General features: G+C 36.0%; 1 protein-coding gene across 1 annotated transcript in view; it reads left to right on the forward strand.

The window, feature by feature from the left end:
* NAALADL2 (N-acetylated alpha-linked acidic dipeptidase like 2) overlaps nt 1–18150 on the forward strand; it is an 862695-nt gene that overhangs the window by 422274 nt on the left and 422271 nt on the right. Inside the window, 1 exon segment of the mRNA XM_065875821.1 lies at nt 3166–3309. Within this exon segment, the coding sequence (XP_065731893.1) occupies nt 3166–3309 (144 nt within the window).

Raw genomic sequence — 18150 nt, forward strand, 5'->3', positions numbered from 1 at the left:
GGTCCTTTTCTTTAAGGAGTTTAGAGGGGAAACCAAAATGTTTTTACATAGCGATAATGTTAATTAGTAACGGCAAGCACTGAAAAAAAAAGATATATCACATAGAGCTGAAGGTGTCAGAGAAAGTTTCTTGTGGAAAATGAGTTGGGCTTTAAAGGAAATGTATAGTTCAGACGTGAGATACATGAGAAGAGCAAGTAAAGTGGAAGGAATGGGTTACGTAAAAACATGGAGGTTTAAATCACAGAATATGTAGGGGGATAGCTTAAGTTTTAGCATAAGATATACGGAGAGGAATGGTGGGAAATAATGTTGGAAATATAAGGTCTGAGATGGTGAAGGGCCTTGAATGGCAAGTTCAGTATCTGAACTCAAGAGTGGTGAAATCATGCAGCATTTTAAGACATTTCATTTTGTGTTGGCAGCATGTTAGCACCTAACATCCATGAAAACTGCAAAATAACAGACTGTACATTTCTCATAAATACTATCTCATTGTCCTGTGTACACTATAAATTTCAAAGGTAATGGCTGAGGGAGAAAATACATGCTGGGAGAACCATAGTGAGATGGCTATATCAGGACCTCCCAGCTGGCACGCTGAGTGAGGTATAATGTCTGTGCCTTGAGATATTAATCACCATGGCCCCAGGTGCAGCCTGGAGAAACAGCAACTCAGGGCAGCAGCTTCCTTGTGATCTGAAAGTCCCTTTCAGTTGACCTCAGCTGGCTGCATGGCTGCTAGCATCTTCTGTGTGAACCATGCAGGGCCTGATTCACGGGTATGCAATTTGCCCTCAAAAGCGCCCACACCTGATTCATTTCCCTGCTATTGCCGTATTGAAATCCTTCCCACTGTTTGAACAAGAGGCCCCACATTGTCATTTTGCTCTGGGCCTTGCAAATTATATAGCCAGTCTCGGTACTATGACACGAAAATGGTTATGAACTACACTAGGGTCAAATGAACTATGCTATGGTCAAAATGCACAGTTGTATATCCATATAAAAAGGGCTACTAAATTATGAGACCAGCTCTGTGTTTATACAACAAAAATGATCCTAAGCTTAAATCTCATTACTTTTTTTTCAAAGCCATGACTTCTGTGACTGCCATAGGCCCAAGCTAAATACCACATTTTAGCCTTGTGGTTTTCCTGATGATAAATTAAGGAAATGCTTCCGTAACATATTTTCTCATTTATAATCTTTCTCCTGGGGCCTGTATACCAGTATTGTAGAGGTCTGCACCCCCATGCAGTTCTACCAAATTAAATTCTGAGAAAACCTGTGGCAATTATTTTCCCTAATAAAGGTCTGAATAATATAGCTCTGTATTCTCAAGCATCATTGGCTGCCTGACAGTCATTCCATTGTGTATTTCTTTTTCTGAGTCAGTATAAATATATAAACCGAATAAGCATATATTTTTTTAGTTCTTTCCTTATGCAGAATTTATTCTCTCCAATCTCTTTACTCAGAGTACTTGTGTAATTTTTCTCTTGTGTTGTTTCTCTCCTTATTTTAATTTTTATTTTGTCAAAGTTATAGATGAATATAAATAGACATTTCTATAAAGCTTCATTTATAAAAGTGTGTCACCTTTTCTCTCCCATCCTTCCCTGTGTTTCTTTCCCCTTTGTCTGTCCCAAAGGCAAGTACTTAATTGCTTTCAATATTTTTAGTTGTTACCTACTTTTCATATTTACGTCTGTGCCTCCCAACAGTATGTTTAAGAGCTGAATACATTCTTCAGTTGTATTCAGTATATTGACTTACCACTATGAAAGATAAAGATTTAATTTTCCTTCATAAGTTTCCATGTACCTTCATCCCTGATGTTTGCCTTTTTCTCTTTTTTCCTAAAGAATAATATCCATTTTTGTATTAAAAAGTCATTATTTATATTACTCTGTGTGAATATTTTTCACAATGTACGATGATTGCATTTTTCTCGAGAAAATTTTTGCTCCCTTTGAAACTAATAGTTGTCTCATTTTATAGATTTCTCTTTCTTCTGTATATCTCGAACCTCTTCAAATGCCAATTCTCTGATCTTACTGTGAATATGTTCTCAGAACATTAAGACGCATCTGGTATTCCCATGATTTTTGTTTTCCTGGAGACTGCCTTCCTGACGTCCTCTTCTTATCCTCACTAGGTCTGCTGCTCTTGTGCCTTTCTAGGTTTGGCCTTGGCTGAGAGCTCCTACTTAAGAATGGCAGCATAAGTTCATTTGAAGTTCTGTATGTGGTGAGATGTATTGACCGATAAGTGTCAATGTAGGATGTCTTGAGGGAGTTATTTTATTGGTAGACTTCCAGATTTTCAGTATTTTTCTATATTCTCCATTGTCCTGGTCCTATTTACCACAAGTGAATTATCTAGTGCCCAACCTGGACGGAAGGATTCTGGGCACCACAAGAGTAAGGCATCTGCAGGGTCTCAGCAATCATAATACCGTCCCATTTAAAGTATGAGTCACCCTTCCCTGTGTCTGGTGTCTCCCTGTTCAGTGTCCCACTTTCAGTCTCTGCTGGAGGGAGGGAGGACCGGGCACTGTTCATGTTGACTGGGTGACTGAGGGGTTCGGGAGGAGAGACCCCCCCTCACAATCCGAATTTCATCAAACTCTCCTGTTCCCAGCCACTCCATTACCCCTATTTTAATAGGTAGCTGGTGTTACCAGTTCTCAAGGGTTTCTGGGTTCTGTGGTACAAACTGCATTGCTTTTCAGCTTCCTCCCTCTGCTGGCTTAGGTTTTGGTCTCCTTGGTCTGTCATATCAGTTGACACTTATTCATCTGCTTTCATGCTTCTATCGATAGAATCTTATTGCTAATGTGTCTCCTATTCTCTTGGCCCCTGTGGGTTGATGCTTTTTATCTCTTTGTTGTCATTTCAGTGGAGAATGGAAGTAAATGCCTGTGCACGATCTGCCGTAATTGACTAGGATACTTAATAGTATTTGGACTGAATTTTTATTATGAAGTATCTCAAATCATTTTTAATAAGTAGACAGAGTATAACCAAGGAATAAACAAACAAACGAGCTGAAATAAACTTACCATTCATCATTTAAAGACGTATTACAGAAAAACCTGCTCTTCAAGTGTTTTTAACTTCTGTTTACTAAGGATTCTCTTTCTTTCTCTTTTGAATACAGATGGAAGCTTTAGACTAAACCGATCAAACCTCACCTCTCTATTAGTGCAGCCCATCTCAGCATCTCTCGTTGCAAAACTCATCTCTTCACCGAAAGATAGAATCACACACAGTGCCTGTAGCCCTCTAGAACTTCCAAATAATGGTAAAGTACTTAATGTCTTTCTGTGTGTCTTCTAGTTTTTATAATGCCCATGATCATTATTAATCTCTTTTGATTGACATTTTTTGGATTATTCTTTTTTAAAAAAAACAAATATTTATTTTTGTTGATATGAGCATTTATTTCTCTTCTCTGGCTCTTGAAAGGACATTTTTGAAAGTAATTTTGATAAAGACTGAGAGTTGACCAAGCTGAGAGATTAAAAAAAGAAGAAAAGCATTTTGAACTGTAACAAAGAAAAGCAGCTTTACAAATAAAGCATTTTGTACATTCATGAAAATCTGCTTTACACAGCTTCTCAGTTTAAGCTTCAGCAGTCTTGTTGCCTGCCAAGATTCAGTGGATAGCAGTCAGCTATCTGGCGTATGAAGTCTTTTAGTTGAAAGCATTAAAGCCTAATTCCTGCTGTTGACTAAAAAATCCCTCTGTCTTTACGCATCATTGCCCGAGAGATGCTTCTTGTACTGCAGTGCAGTTTGTCAGGCCTTGTTGGACCACATAGGATAAAACTCAACTCATTCAGCTACTGTGGTAGGGTGAAAATCAGGGGCTGTGTCTTATTTCTACCACCAGCCTCAGCATTAGACCTCTAAAGAAGAGACTCTCTTTACATATTGTTAAATTTGTATCAAGTCACTGTGAAAGTCAACTTGAGGGCTCTGTTTTTGTGTCCAGACCCAAAGGCTCAACTACCATGTTTTATCTCATCTGTTTTCTCCTGACAAAAAGAGCATAAAAAATATGTTTTGAAAAAGCCTAAAAAAAAAACCAAAAACACCTGAGTACATTCAGAATTGCCCTTTGTTAGAGACATAGGCTTTTCAAAGTTCTGTATCTTGAGAGCCTCAACTGATTTTTGATTGAACATAGTGGGAACTATAGAAAACAGGGTTAAGCCTATGTCCTCAAAGCAGGAAAGAAGAAGCTCTTGAGGAGATTTTTGTTTTGCTTAGTTTTTTCTGTCTTCTATTCCTGAACCCCACAATTTTATAATGAGCTCTATTTGTTAAAATATGTAAATAACACTATAATCATAGTTTACTTGTAAGAAAAGCACTGAACATTGAAAAGACCAGATTTAAGTCCAGATTTAATTAACTGATTGATTTATTCAATAAACATTTACAGCCCCTAATATGTTCAGCCACTGTCCTGCCCTCAGTGAGCTGACAGTCCATGTCAGCTCCATGACTGCTCATATGTCACCTCCCTGCGGGAAGCTTTCTGTGTCTGTGTCTACGGAAGGATATCTCACCTTCTAGTATCTTACGTTGTTCTGAGAATCAAATTAGGACGTTTAAGTGAGTACTTTTCTATACTGTAAAATGTTATGTTAGCAAATATCTTCCTTATCAAATAACTAGATCAATTTCCCCCAAATATGTTAAATGTCTGCATAATAAGAGCACAACGAAGCAAAATGGCATTCTCCAGCTATATCTCTCTCTGCACTAAGTTAGCAACATGTATGAAGTTTAGAGGAAAAATTGAGATATATTCTGAAACCTGTTTGTAACTCCATTGTTAAAGAAGGAACAACCTAAGCCTGCTTTCTAAGCAGTTATGCCATATCAAGTTTTCCTCATGGGTGTGGTGATTATTATTGGTTTTAGAAATTTTGAGACAGAGATATATTTCAATCAAGATATTTCACATTGTAATGGATCCTTCTTTCATCATTTTTTTACTATGGAATATTACCTTTTGATTTCCCAAATACCTATTGAACAGTCTCAGTGAGTTATTACATTTAAACTGATCTTAAATGTAGGATAAATGACTCTTAACCCCAATGTTTTAGACAACAGTACTCATGATACATCCAAAATAATTAACTTTTAAGTTTTCTGAGAAACACATAAATACGTTAGTTCCTCACTATGATCTGTATCGGGGTGGGACATGAAAAGGATACAGAATGATGTGCTATGTTTTTGAGCAATAAGAGCAACACTTGTAGTTTACAGATTTAAAAAAGTAATGTAAAGCTTATTATAATTACATCTGACTTGAATTTTATAAGTATAGTCTTGAGTTTTAATGTAGGAAAATCTTCACTCAAAAGTTTGGACAGGAGTGCATTAAAAATACGTGTGCAAATCAACTAATTATTTATCTTGCTCATTTAACCCTTTATATACACTTAAACAGAATTCTCTACAGTCCAGACAGCAATGTGGTAGAGTTTGCCTGCCATGCTTTCTTTTTCAGCATACATTTGCCCCTTCCCCTTTTTGAACTGTTGCCAACATTTCCTAGCAATATAGTATGAGTAGGTTTGACCATATCTTAAGTTGTAGAAGTAGATCCTGATTGGCTTGAGGCTATCAGCATATCACATCAACGATGGGATGATGGTTGGTTCAAGGATGATGTAAGTTTGGCCAAACAGAGACATGACTCAACTTCTGGACTTTGAATAATGGCTAACCTTAACAGTTGAGCTGAACAAGAAAGCATATAGCCCTGGGATCTTTCAATAGCCTTTCTGGGACCTTGAGAGTATAATACCTGAAAATGGAACCAACACAAGGAAGGGGTAGGTGAATAATGTGGAGAGAGAGAGTGTGAGAGAGAGACTGACTCTTGTTCACATCATTTGATGCCTAAATAAAGCCTTGTCTAAAAGCCAAATCTACTGAATTAGCCATATATATGAGGCAGTACATTTCCTTTCTTTTTTTGGTTAACTTATGTTCGATTTTCAGTTACTTGCAAACAAAAGCTACAAAATTGATACTGTAAAACCACACTAAACAAAATAATTAAATATCTATATGCATGAAATAGACTCAGCTAAGTGAAGAGGATGGTATTTGTAGGGCAAGTCCTGGAAGAACTAAGAAAATTGTATGAGGAATAGAAAAGGAAGCAGGAGAAAAGTTTCTTGCCCCAATATATAGAGATTTGTTGCATTGATTAGATAATTGGATATTGACACCATTTAATTTTCCATGACTTTTGTAGGTCTTACCCATTGATTATATATTGTCAATCTTTGTCCTTGAGAATCAATCAATACATGGAAATGTGAATTTTTAGATATCAATCTGAGCTTATTGTTAAAAACCATGACTATAGTGAAAAAAATGAGATGAGAAAGTATAAAACCTGTTCATGTAATTTAGGGTGAAAAATATTAATGAATTGTGCTTAAAGAAATATTTTAATATGCTTGAATTGCTTTTGATAAATAGAAAAAAGTGACTTACTATGATGCATAAAATTTAGTGTCATTAGTGATAAGTTTTCACATAAGTAACTTTGGATCGTATGTCTTCAAATGGTTATATATATACATAGCTATATAACACTACTATTTCCCTATTCACAATTATATATTTTCTTTGTTCAAAATTATTTTCATCAGAGTAATATAATGTTCTCTGATAATTTTTATAATTTTCACATATTTCAAATGAATTTTGAAGATCTATATTTCTAATTTGTTAACAGCCACTTGAAAGTATGCATTTTCATTTTTTGAACAGAAATGTAAAAAGAAGTACTGAACATATTATCTACAAAGTGTGGTTATTCTAAAAATTTTTTGGCAAGTAATACATATTAGCTTTTAAGGAAATATCCACTAACAAGAAATGTTAGTACGGGTTAAGTCCAGCATTGCTTTTTGTTACATAGGAGACTAACCATCCTGTTCAGAGTAGACTCAGTGTTGCTGTATGCGAAAAGATCCAGGAGTACATTGTGCCATTCTGTTAAAAGAATGTCTTGAGATATACGTGTGTGTGTGTGTGTGTGTGTGTGTGTGTGTGTGTGTCTTAAGTAGATAATGGAGTGGTATGGATGTGATATGCTGTGGCTTGGCTTTTAGAGGCTTTGTAAAAGAGAATTCCCCAGTAGATTTTTTAAAAAGTCAGAGAATTGAAGACTTGTTTTAGAGTAGGGTGAGCTTTAATAACTTCTAGCCATCAACATGGAGGGAAATATCCAGAAGAACACAAGGAAAAATGTAATGTACTCAGATAACTTCTGTATAGCATTCATGTAGATATGACGGCCACTCTTTAAAAAAAAAAAATCAGTGAGCTAGACTACTGTAGGAAAGACTGATAGGTCTTGTGACAGATGCAAGCTAGTTGTTAGGAATCACTAAATGGCACTGATGACACCCCAATTTTATAGCTCTTCAAGCAGCCAGTTGCACAGTGAACCTAGGAGTCTGAGCATGAAGCCGGTAACAGGGTACTCTGTAGAACTAAAGATCAGCCTTCATGAGCTGCCAGTCTGCAGTCCTCAGACAAAAGGGAAAAAAAGCTTTAGAAATCACTTTGAAGGTCTGTTCATCAAGGGTCTTAAACAGAGTGAACGCAGGTGGGAAACCTATTATCCAAAGTCCACAGAAAGTACAGTCAATTCTCTGTTTCCCGGGGAGTACAGGTTGGATTTACGGAGGGTGACACAGATGTCATTCACCAGAACTTCTCAGGTTTCCAGTTTTCTGTCTTGACAGTTTTGATTTTAGGAAATGATTCAGCTTAGATCCAGTCTAGAGTTTTGTTTGTTTGTTTGCTGGAAGACCTAGAGACAGTCTGAAATACACACTCTGAAGCAAAATTACTTTAACAAGTATTTTCCAATTTTTAATGTTTCTCAGCAATTTTTTACAGTTTCCTACATTCTTATCACATCATTTCTTAAGTATCTGTACTCTTTCCAAATTATAGAAGCTCCAACTAAATTTTGTAGTTTATGTATAAATCTATCAGAGCAATACCTTATCTTTATATTTTGAGGATCATTTTTTCATAATGGGTGACCATTGTCATTTACTATCCTAGAAACTGCCAGAGATTCCTGAATGCCTTTCTGGTTCTATATCTTGCTATTCCCTTCATGTAGCCACAATTTCTTCCTATTATTCTATTTAGTATTATCCAAATATGCCTTGCAAGTTGTAAAACCCCAGTATACTCTAAAGCTCTGTGCAAGTGCCATCTCCTCCATAAAGAGCCCTTTGGAGTTCTACTCCAGTTGGAAGTACCCTGACTCTCTGCTATGCTTTAGGAAGTTATATGCTATTTGGTATCGGGATATCATACTCTTCTGAGGAAGAGATAAACAACTTGGATTTTCATTAGAATGTATTGTTTCCGCTTTATTTCTGTATGATTTCAATTCTTCCAGGTTTTCTTTATAGCCCAGGATTTGATTAGTGTCCCATGAGAATTTGAAAAGAATGTGTACTGTGTAGTTGTCAGGTATAGAGTTTTATATGTATCCATTTAGACCAAGTACCTTAGTCAGGTCATTCAAATATTCTGTATCTTATTTTTACTGCTAAAATCTCCTACTATAAGTATCTATTTGTTTATTTTATCTTGTAGTTCTATCAGTTTTTGATTTATATATTTTGAGATCATTTCTTAGATGTTTATAAATTCAAGTATATCAAATCTTCCTGGTTTAGTTGAAACACTTATCAGATGAAGTGATCTTTATAATGCATGTCTTAAATTTGATTTCACCTGATTCTAATTTAACTACATTAGCTTTTTCTTTTTCTTGTTTTTGGTTAGTGTCTTTATGCTATATCTTTTTTTTTTACTTTCAACCTTTCTGTATCTTTATATTTTAACATGTCCGCTTGATAACAAATAATTTTCATTTTACCTACAATCTGATCATCTTTTAATTGGAGCATCTAATCCATTTAATATGATTACTAATGTATTTATGCTTATATTTTTCACCCTGATTTGGGTTTCTTCTTTGTGCCGTATGTTTTCCTCTTATTTTATATCTCTTTTTTTCTGTTTTAGATTTTTTTGTCATTAGGTGTTTCCTCTATTGTTTTAGAAGTTATAAATACTTTTTGTATTCTTTTAGAGTTACCCTAGAATTATAGCTTCTTAGATATCCCCTCTCCTGCTCTGCCCCATCGTACGTCCCTTGGAAGGGAGTGGGGAGAGCTGTCCTTTAGGATTCCTACTTTATGGAGGAAAAGTCTCTTTTCATGGAACTACTTTCTTCTCTCCAACTTGGACAGGCTCAGGGCTTTTTCATTTGACCTTTGTATCTCACGAGGCTATCAAGATTAAAAAGTTCTTCAGGTTTTGTAAATTCCCTCAGGTTGAAAAGAAGTTTTATTACTTTACTTATCTGGCTTCCCATCACAACCTATATTTTGAACTAGTAATTCCTTACTTTCTTGCTAGATCTTAGATGCCATTAACAGATTTGTTACGCATTTTATTCAGCATTTTTAATTATGTTCAGTGGGAGGGTTGGTCTGAATATCCTAGCCCACCATATTCCTAGAAAAGGCAGCCTTCTCCTCCTCTCCATTCATTTATTTCCTGGCAACACATATGGATGACTCAGTGAATATACCCAGATTGGTCAACATATAAATCAGGTTGCCGTCAGGAAATCAATGATACGCTAAAACTGTGCAATCCAAGGAAATTTAATCAGGGAGATTGTGGAAAAGTGTGGATATGAAAAGGGAAATAGAAAAGGGTGGCTAGTAATTGTTACTCCCCCTAAACTTGAAGGAGTAAGAAGAGAGGGTAGTTACAGGAAATGGCAAGTCCTTGAGAGGCAGGAGAGGGTAGTCTGTTGGAGCTATGGCTTTCAGATAAGGAATGCAGTCACTGCCAGCAAGTGACCAGACAGAAAGGGTGATGGAAAATTAAAAATCTTTCTCTTATCCAATTTGCTGATCACTTGTTGATGCCTTCCATTTGCTAAAATCAACTTGAAGCCAAGTGTAAAGGAGCCATGTATATGTACGCCACAGAGGTGAGACTCCTGGGGCAGAGAGCTGGGTAAAGGGTGAAGATAGATCTGGATGGACAAATGGAAAATATGCAGCACAGATAGTGTTACAGATGGTTAGTCTGCTGACTAATTGGATGATTTGTGATACATAGACTGGGTAGAAAGATGTATAAAAATGTGTTAATTTTCACTCTTTTTTTCTTTTTTTTATACAGCAGGTTTTTATTAGTTATCCATTTTAAACATATTAGTGTATACATATCAATCCCAATCTCCTAATTCATCACACCACCACCCCCACCCCCACCGCTTCCCCCTTTCGTGTCCATACGTTGTTCTCTACATCTGAATCTCATTTTCTGCCCTGCAAACCAGTTCATCTATACCATTTTTCTAGGTTCCACATATATGCGTTAATGTACGATATTTGTTTTTCTCTTTCTGACTTACTTCACTGTGTATGACAGTCTCTAGATCCATCCACGTCTCAACAAATGACCCAATTTCATTTCTTTTTATGGCTGAGTAATATTCCATTGTATATATGTACCACCTCTTCTTTATCCATTCATCTGTTGATGGGCATTTAGGTTGCTTCCATGACCTGGCTATTGTAAATAGTGCTGCAATGAACACTCGGGTGCATGTGTCTTTTTGAATTATGGTTTTCTCTAGGTATATGCCCAGTAGCAGGATCACTGGGTCATGTGGTAATTCTATTTTTAGTTCTTTAAGCAACCTCCATACTGTCCTCCATAGTGGCTGTATCAATTTCCATTCCCACCAACAGTGCAAGAGGGTTCCCTTTTCTCCACACCCTCTCCAGCATTTGTTGTTTGTAGATTTTCTGATGATGCCCATTCTAACTGGTGTGAAGTGATACCTCATTGTAGTTTTCATTTGCATTTCTCTAATAATTAATGATGTTGAGCAGCTTTTCATTTGCTTCTTGGCCATCTGTATTTCTTTGGAGAAATGTCTATTTAGGGCTTCTGCCCATTTTTGGATTGGGTTGTTTGTTTTTTTTATATTGAGCTGCATGAGCTGTTTATATATTTTGGAGATTAATCCTTTGTCCGTTGATTCATTTGCAAATATTTTCTCCCATGTCTTTTCGTCTTGTTTATGGTTTCCTTTGCTTTGCAAAAGCTTTTAAGTTTCATTAGGTCCCATTTGTTTATTTTTGTTTTTATTTCCATTACTCTCGGAGGTGGATCAAAAAAGATCTTGCTGTGATTTATCTCAAAGACTGTTCTGCCTATGTTTTCCTCTAAGAGTTTTATAGTGTCTGGTTTTATATTTAGGTCTCTAATCCATTTTGAGTTTATTTTTGTGTCTGGTGCTAGGACGTGTTCTAATTTCATTCTTTTACATACACCTGTCAAGTTTTACCAGCACCACTTATTGAAGAGGCTGTCTTTTCTCCATTGTATATCCTTGTCTCCTTTGTCATAGATTAGGTGACCATACGTGTGTGGGTTTATCTCTGGGCTTTCTATCCTGTTCCATTTATCTATATTTCTGTTCTTGTGCCAGTACCATATTGTCTTCATTACTGTAGCTTTGTAGTATAGTCTGAAGTCAGGAAGTCTGATTCCTCCAGTTCTGTTCTTTTCCCTCAAGACTGCTTTGGCTATTCAGGATCTTTTGTGTCTCCATACAAATTTTAAGATTTTTTGTTCTAGTTCTGTAAGAAATGCCATTAGTAATTTGATAGGGATTACACTGAATCTGTAGATTGCTTTGGGTAGTATCGCCATTTTCACAATGTTGTTTCTTCCAATACAAGAACATGATATATCTCTCCATCTGTTGGTATCATCTTTAATTTCTTTCATCAGTGTTTTATAGTTTTCTGCATACAGTTCTTTCATCTCCCTAGGTAGGTTTATTGCTAGGTATTTTATTCTTTTTGTTACAATGGTAGATGGGAGTGTATCCTTAATTTCTCTTTCCAATTTTCATCATTAGTGCATAGGAATGCAAAAGATTTCTGTGCATTAATTTTGTGTCCTGCAACTTTACCAAATTCATTGATTAGCTTTAGTAGTTTTCTGGTGACATCTTTAGGATTCTCTATGTATAGTATCATGTCATCTGCAAACAGTTACAATTTTATTTCTTCTTTTCCAATTTGTATTCCTTTTATTTTTTTTCTTCTCTGATTGCCGTGGCTAGGACTTCCAAAACTATGTTGAATAAGAGTGGTGAGAGTGAGCAACCTTGTCTTGTTCCTGATCTTGGAGGAAGTGCTATCAGTTTTTCACCATTGAGAATGATGTTTGCTGTGGGTTGTCATATATGGCCTTTATTATGTTGAGGTAGGTTCCCTCTATGCCCACTTTCTGGAGAGTTTTTATCATAAATGGGTGTTGAATATTGTCAAAAGCTTTTTCTGCATCTATTAAGATGATCATATGGTTTTTATTTTTCAGTATGTTAATATGGTGTATCACATTGATTGGTTTGAGTATATTGAAGAATCCTTGCATCCCTGGAATAAATCCCACTTGATCATGGTGTATGATCCTTTTAATGTGTTGTTGGATTCTGTTTGCTAGTATTTTGTTGAGGATTTTTGCATCTATATGCATCAGTGATATTGGTCTGTAATTTTCTTTTTTGTAGTATCTGTGTCTCATTTTGGTATCAGGGTGATGGTGGCCTCATAGAATGAGTTTGTGAGTGTTCCTTCCTCTGCAGTTTTTTGGAAGATTTTGAGAAGGATGGGTGTTAGCTCTTCTCTAAATGTTTGATAGAATTCACCTGTGGAGCTTTCTGGTCCTGAACTTTTGTTTGTTGGAAGATTTTTAATCACAGTTTCAATTTCATTACTTGTGATTAGTCTGTTTATATTTTCTATTTCTTCCTGGTTCAGTCTTGGAAGCTTATACCTTTTTAAGAATTTGTCCATTTCTTCCAGGTTGTCCATTTCATTGGCATAGAGTTGCTTGTAGTAGTCTCTTAGGGTGGTTTGTATTTCTGCGGTGTCTGTTGTAACTTCTCCTTTTTCATTTCTAATTTTATTGATTTGAGTCCTCTCCCTCTTTTTCTTGATGAATCTGGCTAATGGTTTATCAATTTTGTTTATCTTCTCAAAGAACCAGCTTTTAGTTTTATTGATCTTTACTTTTGTTTTCTTTGTTTCTGTTTCATTTATTTCTGCTCTGATCTTTATTATTTCTTTCCTTCTGCTCACTTTGGGTTTTGTTTGCTCTTCGTTCTCTAGTTCCTTTAGGTATAAGGTTAGAGTATTTGAGATATTTCTTGTTTCTTGAGGTAAGATTGTGTTTCTATAAACTTCCCTCTTAGAACTACTTTTGCTGTATCCCATAGGTTTTGGATCATCATTTGTTCATTGTCATTTGTCTCTACGTATTTTTTGTTTTCCTCTTTGATTTCTTCAGTTATCTCTTGGGTATTTAGTAATGTATTGTTTAGCCTCCATATGTTTGTGTTTTTAATTTTGATTTTTGTAATTGATTTCTAATATCATAGCATTGTGGTCAGAAAAGATGCTCGATATGATTTCAATTTTCTTAAATTTACTGAGGGTTGTTTTGTGACCCAAGATGTGATCTATCCTGGACAGTGTTCCATGTGCACTTGAGAAGAAAGTGTAATCTGCTGTTTTTGGATGGAATGTCCTATAAATATCAATTAAATCTCTCTGGTCTACTCTGTCATTTAAAACTTGTGTTTCCTTATTAATTTTCTGTTTGGTTGATCTGTCCATTTGTGTAAGTGAGGTGTTAAAGTCCCCCACTATTATTGTGTTACTTTCGATACACTCTTATACGGGATACAAAGAAGGTAAAAGCTATTTTTGTTCTCAGGTTCACACTCCTCAAAATATCTTCCTATTTAGATAATTTTACTAGTTTTAAAGGATAATATTTAGTTAAATTTTAAATGTTTTTTCCAAATACATGCAAGCTCCCAAGAGTACATGCACACGTGGATTTTTCTGTGTATATGTGTTCACTAAAGAGGGGTTAGCTACTATTGCCAAAAAGTATGTGGTAAAACTGACCAAGCATATGGTTTTTGTTCAGAATCTGTTTGCTTGTCTCACTTTTTCAGAACCAAAATTTTACAGTACTACAGCATATTTAGGGAATATGCATGCATATTTTTACTTTTTTTAAAATGTAATTTCTGTTATTACAAAAATGGTTACTACACATTGCGTTAGAAAAGAGATAAGCAAAAATATGAAGATAAATCAATACATTCTTTGTTAGTCATTTTAGGCTTCCATAGTAAGTTACCACAGACTGGATGCCTTAGACAACAGACATTTATTTTCTCACAATTCTGGAGCTGAGAAGTGCGAGACTCAAAGTGCCAGAAAATTAGCCTTCTGGTGAGAGCTCTCTTCCTGGCTTACAGACGACTGCCTTCTCTCCAAGTTCTCACATGGCCTTTTCGCTATGTACACACAGAGAGAGTAACAGATCTCTTCTGTCTGTCCCTCTTTTTATAAGGCCACCAGTCCTATCAGATTAGAGTACCATTCTTAAGATCTCTTTTAACTTTAATTACCTTCTTAAAGACCCTGTCTTCAAATAGAGCCAGACTGGAGTTGAGGGCTTCAACATATGAATTTTAAGGGACACAATTCAGTCTAGAACACATTTTTTACACCCAGTAATTACTGCTTTGAACACCTAGATATAAATTCCTATAGGTTTAGATATAAATGTATATATATATATATATATAGCCAAAATGAGATCATACTATACATATTATTTTGAAAATTGTTTAATTATTGCCACTTTTTCATGATGGTAAACTTAATCATTTTTAATACACAGACTATATTAAATTTTAGTAATCACTGTAGTCTTGTACAGTGGGTTTATCCAAACCAATATCCAGTTGAGGCCTAAAAATTGTATTTCTTCTAATGCAGTATGATCCTCTTTTCCTCTTTTGACACTCACTTGTCTGTGGGACCAAGTCAGTGGTCCTGCATGTGTCTTATTGTCTAGATTTGTAGGATGCTTCTTGTGATTTTTATTCAACTAATTCTTCTAATCCTTGTATTTCCTGTAAACTTGCAATTAATTCTTAAGGTTTATAATAGAAAACTCATTATGTAATTAGAGGATAAAATTTTGTAAGGACATTTTCTTGTAGCTGATGTTTTTGTCAGTATCCAGGACATGGTAGGGCATGCCCCATTGATTCAGGTGAAGTGGGGCATAGTGGACAGAGTTGGGTCTTAAGACTAGAATTACCCCCTTGTATAAGGTTAAATTCACTGGAGGATATAGCAAAATGTAATTTCTGAGAAAATTCCAGTATGGCAAGAAGAACATGGTGTCTGGGGCAGGTCTGATATCTGTTTGTATACATTGCTGTGGACATTCTAGTTATTTGCTGCCAATCCATTCTGATTGGTTACTGTATGCTGTATCAATTGCTAAATATTTAAAATAAGAAAATAAGACCCTTAGTCTAGAACATATGATGTCCAGTCACCAGTGTTTGTTCAGAAACACCTTTGGCAATAGGGAGATCCCATGTGGAAAAATGGAGTACGCAGAAAGCTATAAACATTATGACGATATATAATCCAGAAATTTTATACTCAGATAGTTAGACAAGCAGTTGGCATTTAGGAAAGATGTGAGCAGACTACAAAAGACCAGTCATCAAAACTGTGATTCTAGAGCAGATTCCTGTCCCTGGGGTGCAATAAAATTGAAAAAATAGAAAATAATTCAGAGTCCCAATCCTAGAAGTTCTATTCTGAAGTCAGGAAAGCCACAAATGCTTAATTATTGCAGCTGGGACTCAAGAATTAGCAGCAATTGTTAGTCCTCAAATCTCTCTAAAGAAGGTTGGAATTTTTCCTAGATACTGGGTAAGCTTACAGTGCAGGTGGAGATGAAGCTTTGTTAGCTATTGGGGAAGAAGATGACTGAGAATCAGTTGATCCTTCATGAAAGCAACAAAAATGCAAGACAGAATTATCACTGGAACATAATTTCTGCACATGATGAAATTAAGGACTGGAGAGAGGCAGCTGCTTTTATGTCTCTTAGCTCTGACACTCCTCACCCTATTTGAATACAAATGTTCTCTGAGTGGAACACATTTTTGTCATCTTGAAATCTTTTGAACTTCACATATAAAATTTAAAGCTTCCATCCAACTATGGAACATGAAAGACAAAACATTTGGTAAATGTGAGCTGGAAATGTTATCTTAAAGTAAGAATATATACACACATACACATGCACCGACTTTTCGAATAATAAACTGCATCTAAATGTTCCCCAGGGTGTTCTAATTTCAGAAGTATTTTTATTATTTCGGAATACATTCAAGCTTACAGAAAAGTTGCAAGAATAGCACAAAGAAATTTCTTTCTCAGCTACCCAAGTGTAGGCTGCAGACATGATAAACAGTTGCATCTGAATTCTCCCGCAAACACTGACATTTTCTTGCACAAACAGCAGGACCGTTACAAACAGGAATTAAACTTGGATACATTTCTACCATGCACTAAGTAGCCCCCATTCACCTTTTGCCAATTGTCCCAATAATGTCCTAAATAGCAAATAGATCTAAACTAGGATCATGTGTTTCGAGTTATCATGTCTCAAATTTCCTTCAAACTGGAACAGTTTCTAGCTTTTTTTTTTAACTTTCATTGCTTTATCCTTTTTTTTTTTTTTTTTTCCTGCGGTACGCGGGCTTATCACTGCCGTGGCCTCTCCCGTTGCGGAGCACAGGCTCCGGACGCACAGGCTCAGTGGCCATGGCTCACGGGCCCAGCCACTCCGCGGCATGTGGGATCCTCCCGGACCGGGGCACGAACCCGCGTCCCCTGCATCGGCAGGTGGACTCTCAACCATCGCGCCACAAGGGAAGCCCTGCTTCATCCTTTTAAAACTTACATGCCAGTTATCTTCAGAATGTTCCCCAGTTTGGGTTTACTTGATGTTTCTCATGAATAAATTCAGGCTCTGAACCCTTGACAGCAGTATTATGGAAGTGAGACTGTTTTCTGATTGCTAATATTAATTTGTTCCATTACTGGTAAAGCTAACTTTGACCACTTGATTAAGGTGGTGTCCACCAGACCTCATTAAAGTTACTCTCTATTCTTTTTTTTTATAATCAATAGCATTTGAAGTTATGCAAACATCTTACCTCCACCATTTCTACCTTCACCCAGTAGTTTCAATGTTCACTGATGTTTTTTTGCTCAAGTAGTCATTTCCAAGATGATGCCAACGGTGACCTTCTAAGTCCATCATCCTCTCTACTTTTATTAATCGGCATTTTGCCGTAAAGAAGAATTTTCTTTTTCTTGTTTGTTTGTACGTTTCTTTACTTATAAATACAGTACCAATGTATTACATAATGAAGATTTATATTCCTAATTTATTCAATGGATTATGATTCAATCCTATTTTTATTTTGATACTCAAGTTTTCCTAGGTCAGCCAGTAACAGCAGTTTCTACCTGGATTCTGTGTCCTTTGATGTTTCCTCAGAATTCTCTGTGTATTTCCTTGGTTTTTGACACAGCAAGGTGTACCAAATCATGTTGTATTTCCCCACCCCAACCCTGTTACCAGCTTTTTCCTAAATGATCCCTAGTTCCTTTGAGTGGAGAGTGCTGTCTAGAAAACAAGATGTGGATTCTAGATGTGCTCATTGCTATTGGAGTGTTGCTTTTTTCAGTACCTCTTAGTAAACAAAGATAAGAAAATATATATTTTGATATTATATTTTGATATAAATATGTATGAATATATATATATACACACACATAGATTTACATCTATATCTATCTCTCTATCTGAAAAACCATCAGTACATATCAATACCTAGTGTTTTTCTCCTTTCATGTTTGTAAATCCCATCTCTGAGAGTGATAAATCTGCTTCTCATTATTCTGAATATATATACTTGAGTAATCAGTTCCCTTGAGTGTATACAGTTGATGCCTTTCCTTCTTCCTCTACAAGAATGCCTTTCCCACTCCATTATGGCTCTGACGACCAAGCCAGGCACTGTCACACATGGACTATTTACCCTATATCAAGTGCTCTG

This window comes from Phocoena phocoena, chromosome 4 (assembly GCF_963924675.1).
Source record: "Phocoena phocoena chromosome 4, mPhoPho1.1, whole genome shotgun sequence".
In the NCBI taxonomy this organism is placed as follows: Eukaryota; Metazoa; Chordata; class Mammalia; order Artiodactyla; family Phocoenidae; genus Phocoena; species Phocoena phocoena.